The sequence below is a fragment of the Euwallacea similis genome, chromosome 6, assembly GCF_039881205.1.
Source record: "Euwallacea similis isolate ESF13 chromosome 6, ESF131.1, whole genome shotgun sequence".
Lineage (NCBI taxonomy): Eukaryota > Metazoa > Arthropoda > Insecta > Coleoptera > Curculionidae > Euwallacea > Euwallacea similis.
Genome location: NC_089614.1, coordinates 5,965,468 through 5,989,155, shown reverse-complemented (window position 1 = coordinate 5,989,155; position 23,688 = coordinate 5,965,468). Strand labels below are relative to the sequence as shown.

At 34.0% G+C, this 23,688-nt stretch overlaps 1 protein-coding gene across 2 annotated transcripts; it reads left to right on the top strand.

Annotated features, from left to right (window-relative positions):
* Window positions 1-1,935: 1,935 nt before the first annotated feature.
* Window positions 1,936-23,688, top strand: vri (vrille). Of its 2 annotated transcripts, none has more exons than XM_066391493.1 (2): window positions 1,936-2,237; window positions 21,822-23,688. In XM_066391493.1, the coding sequence occupies exons 1-2, from the start codon at window positions 2,186-2,188 to the stop codon at window positions 22,949-22,951; spliced, it is 1,182 nt and encodes a 393-aa protein (XP_066247590.1). In that variant the 5' UTR covers window positions 1,936-2,185; the 3' UTR covers window positions 22,952-23,688. The 2 variants fall into 2 exon arrangements, with proteins under 2 accessions (XP_066247590.1, XP_066247591.1); XM_066391494.1 differs by lacking the exon at window positions 1,936-2,237 and adding an exon at window positions 16,938-17,206.

The window sequence follows — 23,688 nt, the reverse complement described above, 5'->3', positions numbered from 1 at the left end:
AAAGAATTCTGTAACCTTCTGTTACGCTATTTATTTTTTTTTATTATCATTGTGATGTTCATTTGAATAGGAAAGTAAATAAGATAAAACACTTTTTTATTTTCAACTGACATTGTGCAAAAAAAAACAAAAACGACGCCAGGCTCGAATTGCGTAGTTATATTCAACTAAACTGTGCAATTACAAGTACGTATATTGTATAGTTTCACCTTAGTAAAGATTGAAACAATAATAAGCATATGTTTAATTGTATCATCAACATCATTTATACAGAGTAGCAAAAAACCTACGGCGCTTTTTTCAAAAATTGAGACAACTTTAACCAACTTTAGATCATTAGCATATATTCCAGTGAAGAGGAATTCGTTTCTAATATTTAATGGTTAATGGTTTAGATATCGAATAATCAACGTACTTTACAATTTTTGTAGGAATTTCTTTGACACCTTCTGACCATTTATTGGAAAGACGCATGAAAAAGCGAAAAATTTCCATTGGGTATCTCGAGCGGTTTTTGAAATAGTAATAATGTCCTTTTTTTGTTATTTTCTGTTCAAAAGGGTTCTAATAAAATATATGTTATTACACGATTTAAATACATAAAAAGCAGACGTTTTGGAGATTGTTTGGGAAAGGTCACGAATTTGTCCTGCGTAGAAAAAATGGTTCTATCTAATACAGAGTGGCTGAAAATGAATGCTTTTACGGTTAGGCATTGAACTTATCAATAGCGTTTTTTTTATAACCACCCTGTATAATAGCAAATGCATTGAAAGACAATTAAATTTCTTTTAAAAGGACGAAATAGATTCCCAGACTTAATCCACCACATTTCACAAATAAATGCTGTTTTGTATATTGTCTCGAAACATTCAAAATATTTGAAGAATTGCATTGTTTTCAACCTTCATAGCGTTTTTTCCGCAAATACACCAAAATAATCCAATGTTTAGGGACAATATACAAGACAGAATTTATTTGTGAAATATGGCCGATTAGGTGTAGGAATACAATATTTATTGTTAGTGGTCTAGTCTTGTCTAGTTATAAAGATATTTTTTAATACCAAAAATTTTGTTTCTCTACAAATATCAATATACCTTACGTTCTACTTCAAGATCTCCATACTGAAACTGAAATTTTCATCCTCCCACGTGATGTATGATCATCAATATTGTAACCTGGATTAATCAACATTTGCAAGAATTTGAATCTACATTCAGCAGGTATTAGGAAACAATTATTTACTTCATCCGTGTAGTCTATTTACTTATTTTACCACTTCCTTTGTTTCAAAAAGATTGGGATTTCATGTACAGTTACGTCATTATGCCACAAATAAGTGACTCAGGTTATATTGTAAATTGATAACCATTTTGTACATAATTTCTTTATGATCTAAGATTCCAGGTAAATCATACATTCAAATTATGGTCCCAACTTATGAATATGAACTTATCACAATAGGGTTTCAAGCTACTGTATTTAGAAGTTTTATGACTGTATGATTTGGAATATCTGATAAGTGATAATAGTAAATTGAAATTTTTTTTGTTTGGATATATTTCTTTGTCCACGGTAGAATTTTTTTATCTAATCTTCTGTTTAGTTGAGACTTGTTTTGGTATTTTACATGAAATGACTTGTAGAAAGAAGATGTTTTGGAAGACTAAAAATTAGAGGCTAAAAAAATCGATTTCCATTTCCAACAGGGAATGCGAGTACAAAGACCATAATGACGCAGAAAGTACTGAGCGTACCGGCAAAACGGGGCCAGTTAGAACCGTATTATGTATGGCGGTAATCTCACGTAACTCCACTCGTCCTATCCTCTGGCCGCATTTCCTCGGTCTCCCTTTCTCCAATTGCTTTCTTCGCCACTACTTCGCGAACATCTAGGTCACTATCTCATACTTTTACATCCTTTATTCACGGCTTGTATCTGGTTCACAGTACTACTTGACATTGCAAACTTCGAGCAGTGCAGTGTCGACAGCGCCGCTTTTTTACTCCAGCCTCGCGACTACAGAACTTAAGTTAGTTCTTCGTTTGCGCTTGCCATTGGTACTTACTTTTCGATACGTTATTTGCCGGTTGTTTTGGTTTGTGCTCCTAGTGACTTACAAGCTTCACCATTGCGTCGCTGCACCATCCCCACAGGCCTAGTGGCCCTGGACCTTTTATCATGCCTCCCATGCACCCTTCTGAAAACGGATTAATCTTCTCACCACCCCCTGGTAAGTCTCAAAAACAAAGGTAATTCGTTCATGTTGTATGATTTTTTGATATTGTCTCCAACTATTGAAGTTTAAATCTGCCCCCTCAGCTGGAGAACTTAATGTTGGTAGTTATGGGAATGTCTCTCTTGTTGTGACTTTCTGGACCTTTTCGTGCCACAAGAAAACATGAACGAATTTTCTTAAAAGAATAACCGCGAATTCCATCAAGTCATTGGAAACATAAATGAGCACTTTGGCCTGTTTAATTCGTATTTTTATCTGTTGGTTTAAATACGTAATCTAATAGGGGCATTTTAAATTAAAATTTAGGTTTAAAATGCATGTTGTGTTAAAAATTCACTTTGTTATAAAATCATAGGACATTGAACTCGAATGGTAAAATTTAGATTACGCTTCAAAAAAAAATAGAAGAAGCAATTCAAATTTTTAAAATGCTAATGTTATTAATTTCAAAGTACTGCAAACTGATAACATTATCAATTATTGAAGCAATACTGGCGAAAATTTGTTTTAAGCAAAATCATATGCAGACAACATGTCTGAGGAAAATAAGGGTTTGCGAAAAAAAACCTTCTATTGTGTTGGACATTATCATCGTCTGACACAAGTAATGATAAGGATAAGAGTTTTAAATTGTGTAATATTTCACTAAAATAAACACAAGTGGCTTTGGGACAATATCAAAGGTTGTTCCTGATAATCAGTTAATCCTTGTTGACATTACATTACTTATAACAAATTCGAAGAAGAGATTATATTGAAATTATAATGGTATTTCACATAATTATGTAAACTGTAGCATTCGGGCAAACAATACTCCATTTACCCTCGTTTGGGATTTACTCCTACGACCCGCTTTGTTTACCAAGAGGCAAGAAATGAGAGAAATATGGCCATATACAGCTCAATTTTGAGACGAAAATTATGTTTTTTAATGACGATGGCATCGAGGAAAGAGCCTTGAAAATTATATACCATTTACAAACGTAATTGGATTTCTAAGGGTGGTCCCAATAAGATAAATTCGATTCGGAGCTGTTTCAATAAGCTAAAAGTTAAAAAGGACATTTAACAAAGAACCACATCAGGAAATAAGGGGCGTAATAACTCGGATGCTGGGAACGTGTACCTATAGCAGTCAGATTGTGACTCAATTATTTTAAAAGCCAGGTCGGTGTGACACCAAAGGTATCGGCGATAACCTGGAAACAAAATAGTATAATCTAGAAAAAAGCCTTTTTAGGTATTAATGTTAAAAACGATGACTCAATATAATCGTTACATAATTTACCACAACAAACGCTCCACTCATACAAGCACCTGTTTGTTAGTTATTGCAAAAAAAATATCTTTGTGGAATATGTGTTTTTACGTGTGTTTTCTCCATTATCATCATCTATCATCTAGGTAACTGAAGTATCATTATTTTTCCAATTCAGTGTACATTACTGTATATCAGATATATTACGCACGTAGATATTCAAATCTATTGTCATTAGTTACCTAGGTATTTAACCTCTAGATATGGAAATGCAGTTAGTTTTTCATTATTAATTTTTAAAAAAATCATTCAGTATACAGTGACGGGTTCATCTCTCTGGGCTATACATCAGTTATATAACCATGTGTTTCGTCGTCAGACCATCTGTGTTATCCTATGGTCATCTGGTTTTCATCCCATGTTTTGTCTCATCATATATATTATCCTATGCAAAGACGCCCGGCGCGATGGACAAGTGGAGCCCATATGGACCCAGCGAGAAGGAACAATATAAAAACCGCCCTTAACCATGGAACATCATCATTCATACTCATAATTTCCTGTGAGCAGCTATGCTGCAAGTCTGATCGTTGTATATTAGTTCATTGTGCAATAAAATAGTTTTTAAAAAACCCATTGTGCAAAATAATGTAACTTAATTCATGGTAAAGGCATTCTTGTGCTTCCCACCGGTTCGCAGTTCTTCATTCACAGGTGATCATTAATGAAATATGGAATAAGTCTAAAACACTTTGTACTCAGATTGACTATTACAATGTAGATTTTTACAACATTTTTAAAAGCTTTTGCAAATTAACTAAACAAGTATTTAATTAAGATATTTATCTTAAAAAACATTATTTTTACAAAACACCTACAAAATATAACAGGTACAAAAAAGTTGTGATCATTTACTTAAACGAATGCAACGCATCGAGTGCAGCGCCACCTGTAATCTGTGTTAAAAACGCTAAAAATTGAATTACTTGATGTAAAAAAGTCCGGTTAGCAAATTTTGGTTCAAAATATTTCTAGCAATTTGATAAAAAAAATACATATAAATAACTTTGACATTTTGCACATATTATGGAAATGACACCTTCTCACACAAAAAATGCTTAAAATTCGGAGAAAAAGCGTAAAAAATTAATTATAGAAGCTAATAGAATTCATTTCTAAAACATTTTTACTCGGACTAGAACGTCAATTTGAAGTTCTGGTACGTAATTTGACGTCAACCCTCTTAATATAAAGCCTTAACTCTCTAGGCCTTCAACAACTGAGACCTCCATATAGCCCCATATATTTTAAGTTCCACATGGACATTATACCTGACTACTTATGGAAACACCCCATTATAAGTTTAGAACATTCCTGTGGATTCATTAATAACTAACATATTCGAAACGATTCGACGCCTTTCTAGAAGTATCTCGCTAATGTCGCAGTTCTAGCCGATGAATATAAGAGAGGGTCACGTGCTGCAAGTTAGTTAAATATTAAATACTATGTGAAAACTTGAAACAAGTAAAAGTTTTCTAAGTAGTTCAAAGCGTTGTTTAAGTAATTAGCGTGTTAGTAATTATTGTATTTCTGTTTAAATAAAGTTTGTTGAGTCTCCCAAAGTTTGAGATGTAGTCTCATTTACCGTCGACACCATGAGAAGTCTAACAATATGAAAAGTGCTTCTTTGAAAATTTAAACTCAAGCTTACTATATTATGCGATAACTACCTCTCCCAATCGCCTAATATTGCACATGTCTGGCGACTTTGCTGTGATGTAAATATGTATTTAGGAAGGTTGTATGAGCGAAAAAAACATTTCATAATACACTTTGATCACTGAATGATACCCCTGTAAACTCGAAGGTCGTCTCTTTTGTAAAACCCATTTGTAGTAAGGTATCGTTGCCGGAAATAATTCAACTTAAACGGAATAAAGGTCACACTCTGAAAACCTTGTATCTAAGGTCGACCTGTACATTTTTTTAAAACCTAAAAGTAAAAAAAATGTATGTGTGTTTCCAATGAAGGTTCGAACACTCATGTTATGCAATTTTTTTAAATTTCTATTTGCATGTTGCTGCTATCACCCTTGGGGGTTTAGTGAGTGGGTGTTTATTTTTTCACGTCAGCTTTGTTCAGTTGCATAATTTTGATTTTTTTGTGAGATATCGTTATGGATTTTAAGTTTATTTCTCAGTTACCGTACCGAAAAGCTTCAATATCACCACTTGATGGTCAAAAACTGGTGACGTTCTTGAAATATCAAGGACTTTTCAGCAAGCAAAGGTTACTTCTCCAAAAATGGTGATACAGGTGTTCCAATGTCCATATTGCGGATACCTTCAAAGAACCTAACTGACATAATCTTGAATGCGAAAGAAAAGTAGGCCAAGTCCAAGTTTGCGAGTACCACTTTCTTTTCATTACCAGCCTGCCGTCGAGCCCGTTACACTTTGCGCTTGTGCGTCTTAAGTGGTCCCAACTGTTTAGCTGTCTCTTTTCCTATTAACGTTTCACGGGAAAAAAATCTCGTTAAGATTTTTGTCAGTAATTATTTAAGCTATTAACCCTGGTATTCAAAACACCCGAACCTAAGTCAACAACTAATCTTTTGAAGTCGTCGATTGACGCACACCATATTTTCGTGATTTTGTTGATCCATTGCGAGCAATTATTTTTTTTATTTACTCTTAGACTGATAAGAAGGATTATTGTTAAAGACAATTAAGTGCACTTAGCAACAGATCATTAAGAGGTATTTTTCCGTAAGTTACGAGTTAAAATATTTGTCAAGGTCGCCACTGCCCATTTGGGAAGTCTTAGTCTACAGACTTAATTAAACAATTATAGCAAGGATATACGAAAATTGCAAACTAAAGATTGGATTTTTTAATTGGGTCATCGTAATGATCCTGATTCGCATAAAAAGCTTTTTCATTTTCCTTTAATATTAAATAAAGCTGTGTAGGGGCCAGAAATTATATGCTTCAGTGAATAAAGGAAAGAAATAAATTTGTTTTGTATATGCACAAGGAATTTCCTATTTGTTGAAACTTTACGTAACGCTGGTTTGAAATGGAAAAAAATGAAAATGTCCGGAAAAACAGAAATATTATTAATTTTGACAAACAACGTTTCCCGTTTCATTTTGGACTTGAAGCCCCAGTTAGGTTTTTATAAGCTTGCTTCTATGGTTTTGCATACAGATATAGTTCTTACGTAGACTCGAATTTTGTAAACAAATATTTTCAAAACACCCCTCACCTGTTCAAATCTATAGGGGGAAAACAACCCCCACCTTCCCCGCCCGTCACCATATTTTTTACCTAAATTTAATGAATCCACCCAGGAGAATCGTCTTCCTTTAGCTTGAAAACTGAAAAAAGCTGTTGAGAGTGAAATTTGGAAAGAGTAGCCAGGAGTGAGTGGAATATTCTAGTCTCAATGGAATTTTAAAAATTATTACTTAATTCGGAGCTTAATTTTGTGATCTCTGGGTAATACGAAATCCCACGAAATCCGCAAGGGAAAGTCTTGAAATTAAATGCACATCCAAGAATTCAAAATCTGGGACATCTGAGTGACCAAGACTAATGTAATCTGATCTGAAGAGATAGCTGAAATTGTCAAAATGGTTATTTTCAGAGATCAGTTATGAAACATCTCGGCAGGTCACCAAAAATGACCTGAAGCCCAGACAGAATATTCTCGAAATGTACGCGTTTTTTGAATTTCTTTATTGAACTATTCATATATCCGGTATCGTTTGCGATTTCATTGATCCCCAAAGGTGAGGCTCAAATGTGTGACACCCCGCTATGTAAGGAGACTCTAACATCGACGTATTGCATTGCCTAATAAGAAAACGTAATGCCGACGAACATCTTGAAAAAGTTTCTACCGATTTTACTACTAATTATTTTAGTGACGGCACAAACAAACTTTCATACGCTTTCTCTGTACTACATATAGAATTGAACGAGGATAATATTATTATTTTCAAAGTATCTCGAAAAGTAGGTTTCTGTCTGTGAATCGTTCAGACATCTGCCTGTAGTGTGCAGGTTTTAATTACCTTGCTTAGAAAGAGATTTGGTACATCAGCTTTCTTAAACAGGGTACTTATTACTCAGGGCTTGTAATGTTAATTGACGCAGGAGCCCTGCAGAATTCGAGTAATTCCTCCGGAGATAGCTTCATCATCCTCGTGAATTGGTCAAGTGACAATGGCACGACGAATTTTAGAAATTTGAAATCAAATAAAACGTAACCTCTTACGGCAAATATCTTAAAGAAGAAAGGTGATAATGAAAACAAATAAAATATGCAAAACCATATAATATGTGCGTCCCACTTTAATGAAGAAAGTTGAATGTCATTGTCCGCAGAAACGGAAGTCTCCGGTCATTGATTTTTGTTTATTGTAAAATATTCCACATTGTTGTTTGTTTTAGTCGAAACGAGTACGTCGCTTTTCCAAATAAATGATGTAACGGTCATAAATTGTATTGCTCAAAGTCAACGTCAATGTCTTATTTCACTATCAACTGCACTTAGAAAAGCTTTTTTTCGTTTGCATATGTAATAGGTATTTCGCATATACATATTTATCGTCTTTATTAGCTTTTATTAGTACCTTCATCCAACAGTGATATTATAAAGAATTAGTCACATTTCAAGGATTGGAAGGATTAAACCATTAATTAAAATTACGATTTAAGTATATGTAAATACAAATTTTAATTTAAAAAAAAATAGCATTTTGAAAATTGATAAAATTTGGTAGATCGTTCAAACCAAATAAAAAGAAGAAATCTATTTTGTTCTCTCAAATCTTTTTGGAGTTAAACGGATACTTAGGTGCGAAAAATTCAAAATTTTGGTCCGCTAGTAAAATTTTTTTACCTAAGGCATTTCTAGAATATATAATTTCAATATTTTTTAATAATACTGTACAGTATGCCCCCAAATCGGTTCTAAGTGTGTGGACATCTCGATTACTGCAAGAAATAGAGACAGTTAATTAAATTGAAAAGTTTTTGGGTATTACATAGGATTTTTGAAAATCGACATACATACATATCTGTTAGTGTCTTTCGGAAAATTAGAAATATGTGAAGGTTTGCATTTTTTATTTTCTTTAATTGAACTCAAAGCGGTTTGAAAATTAAAACACTTTTATTTTGCGTTGAATACGTTTTTTAGTGTTCCTAAGGTTTTCCAATATTTGGATTTTCTAAACTTTTTTAGAGAAAGATTTTTTGAGATTGCCAGAATTCCTATCGATTTTTAATAATTTTTGGTTTGCATTTTGTTTGAATTCTTTTGAAAGTGAAAGTTTTGAGCTACTTTTTAAAAGATATTGAACACATTTGTTAACATTATTATGGAATTTTTGTATAGATTTTTTGATTTTCAAGGAAAATTCAGGAATTTCTAGTGTTTTGTTTTAGAAAGAAGCTGATTTTTGAGATTTTACTGATGTTATATTATGTTATTATGTTTTCAATTCGAAAGATAATTATTTTTAATTTTTGAGAATTTTCAAATGTTTATCTAAAATTTCTATAGACTTTCAAACAATTTTTTTGGAGGTTTGATCAAACATGTAAATTCTAATAATTACTTTCCTTAGAGAATTCAAATCTCTCTAAGAGTATAACATTTGAGCTGTATAACAGTATACTATACACCAAGGTTGTGAAGTACATTATTATAATCTAAACCTTAAATTTAAATCCCGGAGCATGCAGCATTAGGAGATATAAGACGTGATAATCACATACATTGTATATTTCAAAGCTGCGGTGTATGTACGACTCCTCTACTAGATTTAACTAGATTTTATAAAATTACCGTAAACTCATTTAAATTAAACATAAATTAAATTGGAAAAACAAATGATGATATTGCATTTGGCGTAAATAAAACAGCAATGGGGATGACGATGCCATTGTGGTCGATTAGCTTTATAGGTAATTAGTGAGTCATAATTAAAGTGAGTTAAGTTTTTTTTAAGGAAGATACTTTTTAAAAACTGCTTTATTAAAGATTTAAAGAAAATTGTGTATTAGAAAATGTATCTATTACATAGCAGTGGTGGTTTTATACTAGTAGCTCTCTTGGGGTGCTAATGAGGTCCATTAATTATATGTTGACAAAGTATTTTGGGGTAAAATATTTAGGGCGACAAGACTTTCGATATTGAACGGTTTCTAATAAAGGTGAAAAAACGTACTTTACATTCTACAGTCGTTCTATACATCCAATAATAATGTCTTTTAAAGTCAATTGTATAAAAAAGGTACTGTGCATTTTTACTTTTCTTCTCAATAAAACATAACTTTGAAGTGAGAAAAATTCAATATTGGTTCTAAATTGCTGTGCAACTTGTGGATTGATTGAAACATAGGCTTGAAGCCAAAACCCAAACATTGTAGGCTGTTACCCGAAATTTAGGACAAAGACTTAAAAACAGAAAAAAATAATCGACCTTTGCCAAAAAAGAGAAATAGGTCGGTCAAATAATTAACGTAACAGATTTTTTTAAGATTTCTTCTATTTATAATTTTTTTTCGACATAAGTTTGGGAACTGACGTAAAAGTAATTTTGTCAATTAAGTGAGAATTAAACTACAAAACAATGTTGTGTTACGATTTTTTTCCTTTCACAAGACCACTGGAGTTATTGTAAGATTTCATTGAAATAATAAATCTATACAGAAATAGTGCTTACGTTTAGGTAAAAAGAATTTTTGAATAAACGAAAAAAAACAAAGCCCGATGTTGGGAATACGCTTGCTAAGCCAGAACTTTTCTCTGAAATTGATTTCCGTGAATAGGAAAACTTATCTAAAAATGACCAATTGACGTGGCTCTTTTCCAAGTATAATTCTACTAATTGGCAACCTGTGACACACACCTTGCATGCAATTATTATTCATTATCTATATAGTTTATTATACACAGACTTTTTAAAAAGCATTGCAACACTTTTATAGCTTTCACAAACTCAAAATTTTTAACAAATGCTTAAACACGTATAACTTTATTTAAAAAAAACATTTAATATATTATTTCCGATTTTCAAAATTTTCACCTCTATTCAGCATATATAAGCTTAATTTATATAATTATATATATTAAGCATATATAACTATTTATTTTCAAATAGAAAGGTTCCCAGTTAAGTACATGAAATGATAGGAAATTTAATAAGCGATACAACGGTATACTCAGAACTAATATTGAATCTACAGTTTCATTAAAAAAAGGAACAAAGTCCATATTCTAGGAAGATTAAAAATGACAATAAGACGTAGTAAATTTCAGATTGTCTTTAAGGTAAATAATTTTTTAGATACAAAATATTTTGTTTTTCATGGAATTCATTAGTAGTCGGATTCAGTTGTTAAACATCTACCACAGTTAGAATATTCAAAAAATGGATTATTTATCTGAGAAGTAAAAAATTAAAATTTTAATCTTTTTGGGGTATGTAGATCGCAAAAGAACTTATGAAGAGGTGTATCTTGTATTTGATGAGAAATATGCAGACCGACATATCGATAGAAGTATAGTTTGTCGGATTAATAAAAAAATTCAACAACCTGGAAATGTAAAAGCTGCTCCAAAATGTAGAAGATTTCGTAAAGCAACTAGCGACGATAAAGCATTAGACATTTTTTTACTTATTAATTAAAACCCCATACAGTCTACCAACAAACTTGCCGATGAATTTGATGTGTCTGCAAAATCAGTAAGCAATCTTTTAAAATGACAAAAAAAGTTCATCCATATAAAATTTCCTTTACCCAAAAGTTGTTGCTTGAAGATTTTAGTCGCAAGATGGAATTTTGTGAATTGACGTAAGAAAGGGCATTCAAGATAATAGGTTCTTTTCGAGAATTTTATCTTCGGATAAAATAACGTTTTGCTTAAATGATTCTATTCATCGACATAATTGTCGCTACTGGTCTACGGATAATCGTCATTGGATGCAAACTTTGCATACATAACATCTGCAAAAACTCAATCTATAAAGGAGTATAATCAGTCATCAATTCATCGGTCTATTTTTCATAGAAGGGAACTTAAACAACATATAATTTTTTTTATTACTTATCCGAAAACGAAATAGTTCCATCAATTGCCGCAATTTTTCCTGCAGGAAATTGGGAATAAATAGCCAATATTTGTTTCCAGCAAGATAATGTACCACCAAATTATACTGTGGCCGTAAGAGTGTATCTTGACTAAAGTTTCTCTAGGAAATGAATCGGTAGAGGAGGCACAATAGCATGGCCGCCCCGATTTTCAAATCTTACGCCCCTTGATTTTTTTCGGGGTCATTTAAAAGGTTTTGTTTGCAAAAATAGACCACAAAATTTAAATTATTTACATCTTAGGCTTGAAACAAAATTAGAATTAATAACAGAAGCAACACTGGATAATTTCATAAAAGAGTTCGAGGAGCTACTAGGTCATTGCTAAATTGTTACTGGAGCCCAGTTTGAGCGTTTATTGTAGGAATTTCAATTTTGCTTAATGTAATAGTTTCTAAATGAGTTACTTTATTTTACATCTAATAATTTTGTTTTTAAGAAACTCTAGACCCAATTTTAGTTCTGGCTATACCGTTATATTCCTTATTTAATTACGTTTCATTTGATATACTACACTGGGTACGTTTCCATTTGAAAATAAAAAGTTTGTAGGGGTAGCTGGATAGAGGTGAAAAATAACGCATTAAATTTTTTTTTTTAACTAAAATTATACGTATTTAAGCATTTTTAAAAAATATCAGGTTTATGAAAGTTATAAACGTGTTGCAATACTTTTTATAAACGCACATTGGCGATTGCTAATAACCACAATACCTCAATAGTCAGAAGTCAGTGACTGACAGCCGAATCAATATTAACGGGCAACAAAGCGTGGCTCTTAACAACTTTTCCCCTTAATTAAGCGATTTAATTCACGTTCAACCGAAAAAAATAAAGGGATCGGTGGCTAGACGGCCAGACAGGTCCGTACCGAGGCGGGGACCTTACATAACAAAGACTTTGGCAAGGTGACTTGTCATTGGTCTCATTAATGACTCAGAGGGTGTTGTCCTCTATCCGTGCAATTTCCCTCGTCAAATCGCGGGAATCAACACACTCATTCTGTGATGTTGCCAAATCTTTGTGAATGTATCGAAACGTTCATTTTTTCCTTCTGAATTTGGCTGAGCTAATGCTACCTTCACCTATAAGATCAATATTTTTTTCTAATGTCTATTACTGAGAGGTTATTATGTGATGATGTCATTTCGCAGTGTTATGTATAATGTAGAGGTTGATGAGGAGAAAAACAATTGAGATTTACATTACCAGTTGGTTAACAATAAAATTTATAGCAATGGCTCCACATGGGTATAAACATCAACTACTTATATTTGAGAAACGAAATAACCCAGAAACAATAAAATTGCAGCATTACGTATTTAATAATTATAAACAAACCAAAGTATTGCATTTCCTCGCAACCGGCGAAAATTACCTAACACTAGCAGTAACTTTATACAAATTGCAGTGTTAAATGTAGGTCAATGCCTACATAAATTGTAATCTAAGCTAAAGAGCTTACATAACATAGGTTTATGCCGCTAAGAATTATTTTATTGTTAAATTTTGGCAAAGTGACAACTTGGCTCCCCGGAAAGCATCCAGGAAATTTCGATGGGACAATGCTTATTTTCCTAACTATGTGGTTAATTTTAGCTTACTTTCTGGTTTGCCTTAACCAATCACGTCTTTAACTTAACAGACGATGAAGGAGAATTTGCAGGTGTCCTAGAACTCAGGGGCAAATTCGGCGCAGTAATTATTATGCGCCTGTATTAATCTACTTTATTATCCAGTCACAAATACTATCGGTACACGCTTAATTCATTTGGCTGCAGCAGATGACTACATAGTATATTTACACGTGTTACAACCGCTGTCACTTAATCAAAATGTCATGAGTTAAATTAATTTATTTAGTTCCAACAATTTTATAGTTTGCAGATTTATCTGTAGGTTAAACGAATAATGCTTAAGCAATAAATTACATTTTTAGCGCTAAAAGTAATACTCACAATAATGAACATTATCTCTAAATTGCTTTACATACTGTACACAAATTATGGTGAATGAGTAAAATTGCACGTGTTATGGTTTTTGCTTTGTGTATAATTTGGCACCATCACATTAAGGATGCTAGGTACATTTTATCGGGTTCCAAGCTCTATTTACAATGCGCACTGCAATTAGCGATAATTAACCCCGTTAAATTGATGAGAAAATTGGTTTATAGATAATTTTGGAAGAATGCTATGCAGACTGGTTCATTCGTTTTTTGAGCAGCAATTTAACATATTCTTTATGAGGCAATAACGCAGTCTGAAGTTTTTTTGAAGAAAACAGTAAAGAACAAAAAAATATCTAAAGTGAAAGAGACATTCAAAATTTCTGGCAAATTATGGGATTTTTTTCTATTAATTGCGATCAAATTCCTGCTATAAACTGTACAAATTTTGCTGTAAAATCGGAGTATCCTATACATGACGACCTTTTTACTGCAAATATTGCATCAATTAAGTATATTTTATTTATTTACTTGTCAACACATTAATATATTTTCGATTTAAACATTTTCAGAGGGTTCAAGGTTCTAGTACCTGTACCTCTTACTGGATTTACTCATTAAATATCATAGAACAATTATGGTTTTAAATCCCTGAAGTTTCTCGAGTCATCCCACATATTGAAAATTCGAAAAGAACTGAACCATTCAAAGGAAAAAGGGCTGAACCATATGCCTTATATCAGGTTACTTGTTATCAAAGGGACAATTATTGTCACATCGACAGATTGGGATAATACAAATTTTGAATGAGTTTTGAATCAGAGACTGATTATTACATGATGTAATTAGTAAAAAATATAAACATCTTGCTATTCCCACTTCCACAAATATCATTTTGTGGCAAAAATAACTTCAGTGGGTGTAATCGAAAATTGATTAAGGAAGAAAAATGAAAATATCTACCTACTTAATCCATAAGAGACAGATTTTGCTCAGTATTTGAACGGTTTTGTGCGTAATCAAACAACGGAAGAAAGCTAACCTAAGCTAACTTAACTATGATTAACCTAAATTTACCCCGATGATAAAAAAAATAAATTAACCATTGGTTTTGTGACAAAACTATATAACAGTAGACGAATGCTCGCTGATAATGACTATTTAATACATACAGAGTGCTGATAATTACGATTCGCACGATTGGGAATAACCGATGATAGTTAGTTAAATTAGAAACAGTCAAAATTTTAATGCTTATTAAGAATCTACCTTAAAACTAGATTTATATGTAATAGTTTCTGAAGCACACATCTTAAAAAAATGAGAACCCTTCAATTTAAAAAGTTTAATCATTTAATTTAACAGAAAATTTCTTTGGCCGATGTATGGTGAAAATTAAATATACCTGAAATGGTTAATGTCCATTTAGAACAAAGATCTCACGAGACCATGTGACGTCACATCATTATTGTTCAATCCACACAATTAATCTGCTACTAAGGCCCAATCGACCAAGGTAAATGATGACGTAAGTGCAAATTAAAGTCCAGGTACCTGACACTAATTAAGGCCTTGGCCACTTAACATATATTTACCATAGAAAAATCATTTGGTTATATGCCCAAATACGTCCTTGATAAGTTAACTTTCTTAGCGTTTGCCTCGTGCACTCGCTGAAGGCAGCAAAAACAGCAACTATATTTATTTTATCGTTCTATGAAATGAGAAGAGTAATCCATCCATATAGGAATTGTGAATATGTCTCTTGGCTTTTTGGGATTCTATCGGCGTTGCTTTTATTTGACTAAATGAAGATGCTGCGGCTTACCAAAGTTTCTATTAGAAATATGTATATGTCCAGTTCGAACATTGGACTGAAGTGAGAGTGAGAGGACCGTGGGTAACGATACGGTAAAGTTCGACGTTTAACTGCTCCCACACGGAAAGTGCAACGGGACGAAATTTGCGATAACAAGTATGCTTGAAATGAAGACGTATCTTCAACTTCATGAAAGTAACAATGCTTTTTTAAAACAGAGCAAGAAAAGAACTTAAAAAGTGAGTTCATATCAAAAGAAGGAAATTGGACTTCATTGACGTTCACCTAAATAATCTGTAAAGCGATAATATATCTAAATAGCTTTACGTCACTTGATATGACCAAAAGAGGACCATTTTGAGAACGTCCGGAAGAAATTAACTTAAGTAGTACGCAGACTCCTTCTGGACTTATAAGTTTGGATAAGAGGTCAAATAAGCAAAGGAATTTGTATAGTGCCGCAGCTGAGTTCACGTTCTATGATTATTTATATCAGGTGTTCGGCAGCTTGTAGAGACTAGCTACCATATTTATGCAATACCTGTATAGACTATCTACCTTTTAATTCTCAAATCATAACACAAGAACGATCCATTCTGTCCCGTAATTATACGTGTTTGCTAATCTACAACCGAAGACGTAATTCCCCATCCTTAAGTCTCGACCCACACTCTCACTTATCTACTTTTTTATTTTCATCCCCACATTGGGTCATGTGTCAATTATTTCTATGAAAAAGGCGGATGGACTTCTATCAATTGATCTTGACTGGACGTGGCTTTAGAGTTTTGAAAACTAACAAGGAAGAATGATAACATATTGCAGTTTTTTTGTTGAATTTAGGAGGCGTGGGGTACAATCGAAATTTGCGTCATCAGGATAAGCAAAAAGACCTATATAAGTATATAGTATGTGAGACCCATCAATTTGTCTTTGCTAGTCTTTGTTCTAGAGTATTGAAAACTAACAAGGAAAAATGGTTGCTGATGAAGAATGATAGTTGATACTGGACTCCCACAAACGTAATGGATGCCGATGGGACAGTTTTGTGACAAAAACAATTTTTTGTTGTTGTTGCATAAATGTCCGTAATCAGGAAAAGTAAAAACGTCTTGGTTATGCTGTACGACACGTAGTCTTGCTTAAAATTTTTTGAACGTTTTGAGGGTATTCAAAATATGGCTAATCAGAAAAAATAAACGCAATATCTAATACGAAAAACAAATTTTTTGTTGACTGTATTGCGCGTAATCGAAAATGTGCATAGTTCAAAAATGCAAAATCATGCAAAACAGTCAAAGTAAGAACGTAATAGAAAATAATCGCAACCACCACAGAATCCAGATATCTAAGATATGATCTGATTTAAATAGCGCCTTTGTCTGGTTGGAATAAATACGTTATGCGCTGCGTCACGATTTTAACAAACAAATCATTAAAGTGCATCGAATAACAACAAACACGCGCTCGTGGAATAAAGCGTGGTCCAGACTACCCTGGCGGAGTTGGCAACGTCGCGCGAGCCCACTACTTTACATTCACGCCGCGCCGCGAAAAGCGTTTCAAATGATTCGCGAACGTGGTTAAAGTCAGTCGAATTGAGTCAACTAAAGAATCCGGACGCGCTGTACGTGAACATTACTCAAAGCCCGCGCAGAAGCTTTTGTTTTTGTTTTGGTACTTTTGTTATTGGACTTACACAGTGACTTTCCCGAGTTTTTCCAGAAGCGGCAGAGCCCGCGTGAATAAAACGTCTAATCAAATTGGTGAGTGTCAATAATTTTTTGGTTCTTTTTGCGCGCCGTTTTGGTGTCATGCCGACTATTGTTACGACTTGACACGCTCTAGTAATAAGGCGTACAGTTACTTATTTGTTATTCCAAATTTGCGGCTTTCCACATGTAGTGGTAATTATTAGACCCTAAACGAGTGTCACGTTACCTTTTAGTGCCGGTTACGTTCCACTTTGCTAATCGTGATCTTGGTGGTTTTTATTTTAACATTATTGTGAACGATGAGCAATAGAGAGGTGATGCAATACAGATAAACTTCATATTAATTTCGTATGATACATCATTTACCGTTAATGATAATGAATAATACCTTATTATGAATATTATGCAAGATTGTTAGACCTTGTTCTTCACTTTGACTATTCCTAGGTCCGCGTGACGCAATTTGCGTCAACTTATTGAAGACTTCGTTCAAAGTTGCATCGTAATTCAATTATTTATATATGCCACGTGTTGTTTTTGTTTGCCCTGCGAGTTTTTCGAGAATTATTTTCCTGGCTTGGGCTCGAGAACGCAGGACTAATGCGTATTTACAAACAACGTTTACCACAAATTTGTTGCGCACTATTATTTCGTTATTATGTAATAACACCACGTTGTATCACTTCTTACTGATCTATAGCCGCGTTTTCCTATTGTAGGTCATACGACGCGCTGCTGTGTTCCACTAGCCTAAATTCTTAAATATATGATTCTAGGATATCTGTTTATTTTTACCGTAGTCCACAGGTACCTTTTAGCTTATCTTTGCTATTGCAGCTTTCTTGGCAGTGGGGAATGTCATATTAAATTGGTATGTAATTTAATGATCTATAAGCAAATTTCACATTGCGCAATATTTTCCCATTTTTCTTAAATGCCTGTCTGTATCATACATTTTGTACACGTAAGTTTTTTCCCCGAGATACATAAATTATAGCAATAAAATTTGATACCTTCATTTAGAAAAAAGAATCTAACATTAAACCAACTTATTTTAATGAAAAAAAAACGTTTGCAGCCAAAAAACTTGCTAAAAATGTCGATTGAATTGTATTTTTATGAACTTTCCTGTAATGTTTCTTGTAGTGGACATCCTTCTAATAAAATATTAAATAAAGTTGCTGAGATTATGCTATTAGATATTACCTCCCGAATTGCGTACTATATTTTTTAAAAATAGATCTGTGGTTTTACGTTCCACTGTATGAGAATAATTGAAACTATATAATCTAAACTAACTCACACATTCACATAAAAAATTATATAAATATAATTTTATACCTAATAACATTACACTACATTAGGGATGATACCACGCTAAATATTGATTAAAAGTGGTTCATGTGATCTAATTTCTAAATAAGGATCAGCGGCGCAACTAGTAATGTTACCCCCCTAACACCACTCTCGCAATTTTCGAATGAGGGTCTGTTTACACGGGCCCAATTTTTTTTTTTTTTTTTTTGGTGCCACGCTCGAAATTTTTGGCGGGGCCCCCACATTGCGGAGGTGTAGCCAGCTACGCCACTGTTTGAAATTCCAATAATGAAAATTGGAAATTGAAGTGCGCAAATTTACAATGTTTTTTTGCAATTTCATGGGCCGAAGCTCATAAACCGTTTAAACTTGAGCGAAATAACTTTGACGTTTCTTTATTAACTTTTCGGTGGATACCAATGTATCTAATTTGATACGTGTCAAAAATGTTTGACATTCCTTGACATCTGTCAAAAATTACATATTCTGATTTGCGTTGAAAAGTTAAGATAGGAATAAGAAACGTGAAAGTAATTTCGCTTTAGATTGAACGGTGAAAATGCAAAAAGCGGTCATTTTGCAATGAAATGCCCCGAAACTTGTGATAAGTCGGAGCAGGGGATGCGACATAAATAATTATTAGCATCTCGAGACATATCCAAAAACGCAAAAATATACAGGGGGGTGTGACATTAAAAAAAATCAAAGTTACTGTTACTTGCCGATAGAAGCGACAACGTTGCGTTTATGAAAACATTTTAAGTTCATAGATCAAGTCCCATTATTTAGATATTCGAATTCTCAGAACGATAGTATGACCAGTTTTCCATAAACGTCTAAAATACAGTCGACTGTTGATTTGTACTGTACCATCGACTGTCGGACACGCTGTATATGAAACATTATATCTATGTCATTGAAATCAGCTAAAAGAGCTATTGATCGAATGAACTAGTAATATACGGGTGTCTAATTTAAAAAATTCTAGTTTCTCTCATAAAAATATTGCTTCTTATAGAACGAAACTAACTTTGTAGAAGTTAATGTACAGCAGGAAAAGATTAAAAGAATCTATCGCTGTCGAATTTGCGCCACCCTATATATCTAAAGCGAATATTTGCGTTCCTCTGGTTGCATATATTATTACTTGTTTTAACTAGCACATACGGGAAATACTCGAAAAATGTAGCTCCGCACACGCTGCCGTTTATCCAACCAGTTAAGATAAGTTTGTTCTTATCAGTCTAAGATTCTTAAGCTCATCCGGTCCTGACTAAAACCTGTATCAAAAAAATCCGTTTTAATAATAACCTCGGCGGAAATTGAATTAGGAAATAACCGCTTAGCTACCGATTATTTAAAGGAACCGAGCTGGGCGCAGCCTGTTTTGAAACACTTTTGATCGATTACAAGTTTTATGTATCATCCCAGTTTCTGATTGTCATTTTCTGTGGAAACGATGAATCAGCTGCTTCATAGGAAGTACCGCTTAGCAGTCCTCGGGTAATAATTTTATTGCTTACTGAATATGTAACAATAGTGGTAATTATAGTAAACAGCAACCTTTTAGAAGTGTTCGTTGCCCGTTCGTTGTTGCGGAACCGCTAAAGTTGCGTAACATTGAAATTTAAGTCTTAGGTAATATTGCAATCTGAAGTTAGTTCAGGTCACACGTCGTACACAATATTGTTTCTGTTTCAATGTACCTCAACTAAATAAGAAATCCAAATGTTAATAAGGAACGGTGAAAATAATTTGTTATTTCAAGACTTGTATGTCGATTGTCCGTTATGATATGACATAAGCGAGGCTTTGACACCATTTCTACGTTTAAATGGTTTTTTAGTTCGCGTTCGACGATGCCGTAATAACTAATACCCACTCGATTATTCACGCTTCTTTTTGTTGTATGTATTATCTATCTTTCCAGATAATTCAACACGAATCTGACCTAGAAATCAACCTCCAAGACCGCGCAATAATAACCTATGAAATAGATTTTTTTTCATATCCATCGCATATTTGTTCATTCGAACTTTAATGAGGTAATCGACAAATGAGCTCAAAATAAAATAGATACACATATTTGTTGACCTAGCTACGATTAGTAACGAAATGAATCTGCGCGCTGAACCACGCGATTCTACTGAAATGATGAAACGTTTGCGTCGTGTTTGGACATTCGTTCTGATAATAATTTCCACTGAAACGCTTTCTTCCTAAAGCGTTCTAATACTTAGTTAAACGCTTTTCACCGAAACGAAGGCTTTTCCGCTAGGTGGGCTGAATTCGAAGAAATCTATTTCGATTAACGATATGACGTATTAATAAAATTCACTCATATTAGTCCATAATGGAAATTTCACATCATCAAAATATCGGTGAAGTACCTTACAAATTTTTTACTTAGCAGTTTTTATTCCTTTCATATTTATTTGTAACCTACCTTTTCTAATTTTTTTGCTGACTCATATTTCAAAACCGAATCTCTTTTTTCGTAATTTCTTCGATTATCTTTCGATTATCCGGTTTGTTTTGTGATTATTTATACTAAATTTCATCTTCTACCTATCTTTAACAATGAACTGCAATCTATAGAATGCCCGCAAGGCCTATTTGCTTCCACATTTCCGTTTTGTAATTTTATTACTTACTTCATATTCATTGTATTACTTCTGTGTAAACGCAAAAAATTCTAAGCTTAAGCTATTGCCCGCAGAACTTGAACTTCTATTCAATTATTTACGCAGTCGATATTGTACAATGTCGTCAAGTTCTATACCGAACTCAACCCAATCATTGTTTCCATATTCAACCCCATAATATTGAAGCTATACTGGACCATTATTTCACGGTAGAACTTAAATAGCACAAAACGTGGCTTTGAATCGCAGCCACGTGTTCGGTATCACGTTGTTTGTTGTCTGTAATGAGATAATAGCAATAATCCAGACAAATAGATGTTAGCTGATCACATTTGCATTTTCTATATTGCCTCGAGATACCCTTGTTACCAATCACCATCGAGGAAGCATTTTTGGTAGCATTCACGTTATAAATAATACTAACGTGTACCGTATGTATGTCGTAAATGATGATATGTGTTGGTAACAACAGAAAAACAATTTGCAAATATGTACCTTTTGTAACGGTTTTTTGTTATACGTATGAACATTAACAGGATTTTACCGAGGTCTAGGTCCGGAGCTATGTTTATTGACCCGAAAAATTACATCACCTCTCTTTTTTTAGAATAAACGCGCAAAAGCTGCCAGAGATTACTGTAATAATTATTATTTTTAAGAAGGCAGTCCTGAAAATTCTAATCTGGTTTATTCTTTGGTTTCAGATGTGCTGAAGCAACATATAATGGTTGCCGAATTCGTAGGACGAGGCCAAAGTGGGTCCCCAGTGAACGGAGAAGTGCCCCATCTCAATTCGGGACTTCCTAACGGACACACCCGAGAAATGTTAGGCCCCAGTACCACTCCAGGAGAGGAACATTACGGCATGTCTTCAGTAAAACACAAGGAACTTTTTTCCCAACGGAAACAAAGGGAGTTCACTCCTGACAACAAGAAAGATGATAACTATTGGGACAGGCGAAGAAGAAACAATGAAGCCGCCAAGAGGTCCCGCGAGAAACGCAGGTTTAACGACATGGTTTTGGAACAAAGAGTTGTGGAGCTTACCAAAGAAAACGCTATTCTGAAAGCTCAGTTAGAAGCCATCAGAGAAGAGTACGGAATTTGCGGTGAAAACGTTGTTTGCGTTGAGAAGGTGCTTGCTAACCTTCCCACCAGTGAACAAGTTCTCAGTATCACCAAGCGTCAAAAGCTAGTACATCCTGGGGCCACACCTACTCTATATGCTCCACAGAGTCCAGTGCCTACCCCAGTGATCCATCAGCCCATGGCTTCCCAACCTATGTCTCGCTCTCCGTTGCAAGTCCCCTTAGAGCCGGCGTTTAGAGAGCATCCAGAATATCATCCATCGTACCAAATGCCCTACAGACATCCCTCTCCTGGAGCATTGAATCTTTCTGCCAGAAGACCTAAAAGTTCTCCATCTCCGTTTGAATTGTCCAGCACCTCAGGAGATGAAGGACCACCAATCCAACCCCCACCCACTGAGCCCAATAATAGTTTGCCTTTGAAACTCCGCCACAAATCACATTTGGGTGACAAAGACGCTGCGACAGCTCTTCTAGCCCTTCACAACATTAAACAAGAACCGTCAAGGGCAAGTCCTCCATGGGATGGTGAAGGGTCCTCAGATGAAAGGGACTCTGGTATTTCCTTAGGAGCCGAGTGGACCGCGTCACAGGCTGCGGCTACCTTGCAATCTCTCCAGAAGGGTTCCCAGAATCCTCAGGAACCCAAAACACCTCACCCTCTTCACTCCGAGATTGTGAGGCTAACCACGGAGGTTGAACAACTCAAATCCTTGATGAAGGAGAAAGAGGCACGCCGCCACTAAATTCTGTGATCGCTCTATGAGGGCCTATTTATTTTAGTTTTAGTTAATTTATTCGTTAGATAAGGAAATCCTCGAGTAACGGACTTTGCACAAAGATGCTTCGCAGGGCGCAAATGTTCTCAATTTGCCAGTATGGGTATTCCTATTTTTCATACACGTTAATATACTCTTTATCTTATTTGTTATATTCGTTCAAAAGTTGAAGGTTTTTTGTAGTTTTATATAAAACCTTTGTTTTGTGAGACAATTTGCGTTAGCATATTTTAGTGTATTACTTCACTTTTAATAAATATGATTTCATTCTGCGTTGTTATCAACCTTCGTACTCGTCTTCGTAATGTGTACTATTCTATATCATCACATCTGATTTTTACCCTGTTATCAATTATTGTTATGGTAGGGAATTAACGTACCTTATATAACTAGCTGATGTAAGTATGTGTGATTTTTGTAACTATTTATCCTATAGATTATTTAAGCATAAAATGTATGTATTTTTGTTACTTGCCAGAGATCCTGGTTAATTAAGTTATCTCATTACTGTATAAACTTGAACATACTTTTCTGCCGGAAAACAATAGATTCATTATAACTTAATAGACAGACAAAAGATATCCCCGCCAGATCAATCCGGCTAAATATTCACCTTCATTCAAAGAAAATATCGATATATTTTCATATTACCGTTTAATGTATCCTAATTATATTTAAATAAATATTTGCATCGTTTTTCAAAA

Coding starts and splice junctions, on each gene's coding strand:
- vri (XM_066391493.1), top strand. CDS start 2,186: ATGCCTCCCATGCACCCTTCTGAAAACGGATTAATCTTCTCACCACCC. Junction 2,238..21,821: donor AATCTTCTCACCACCCCCTG/GTAAGTCTCAAA, acceptor CTTTGGTTTCAG/ATGTGCTGAAGCAACATATA.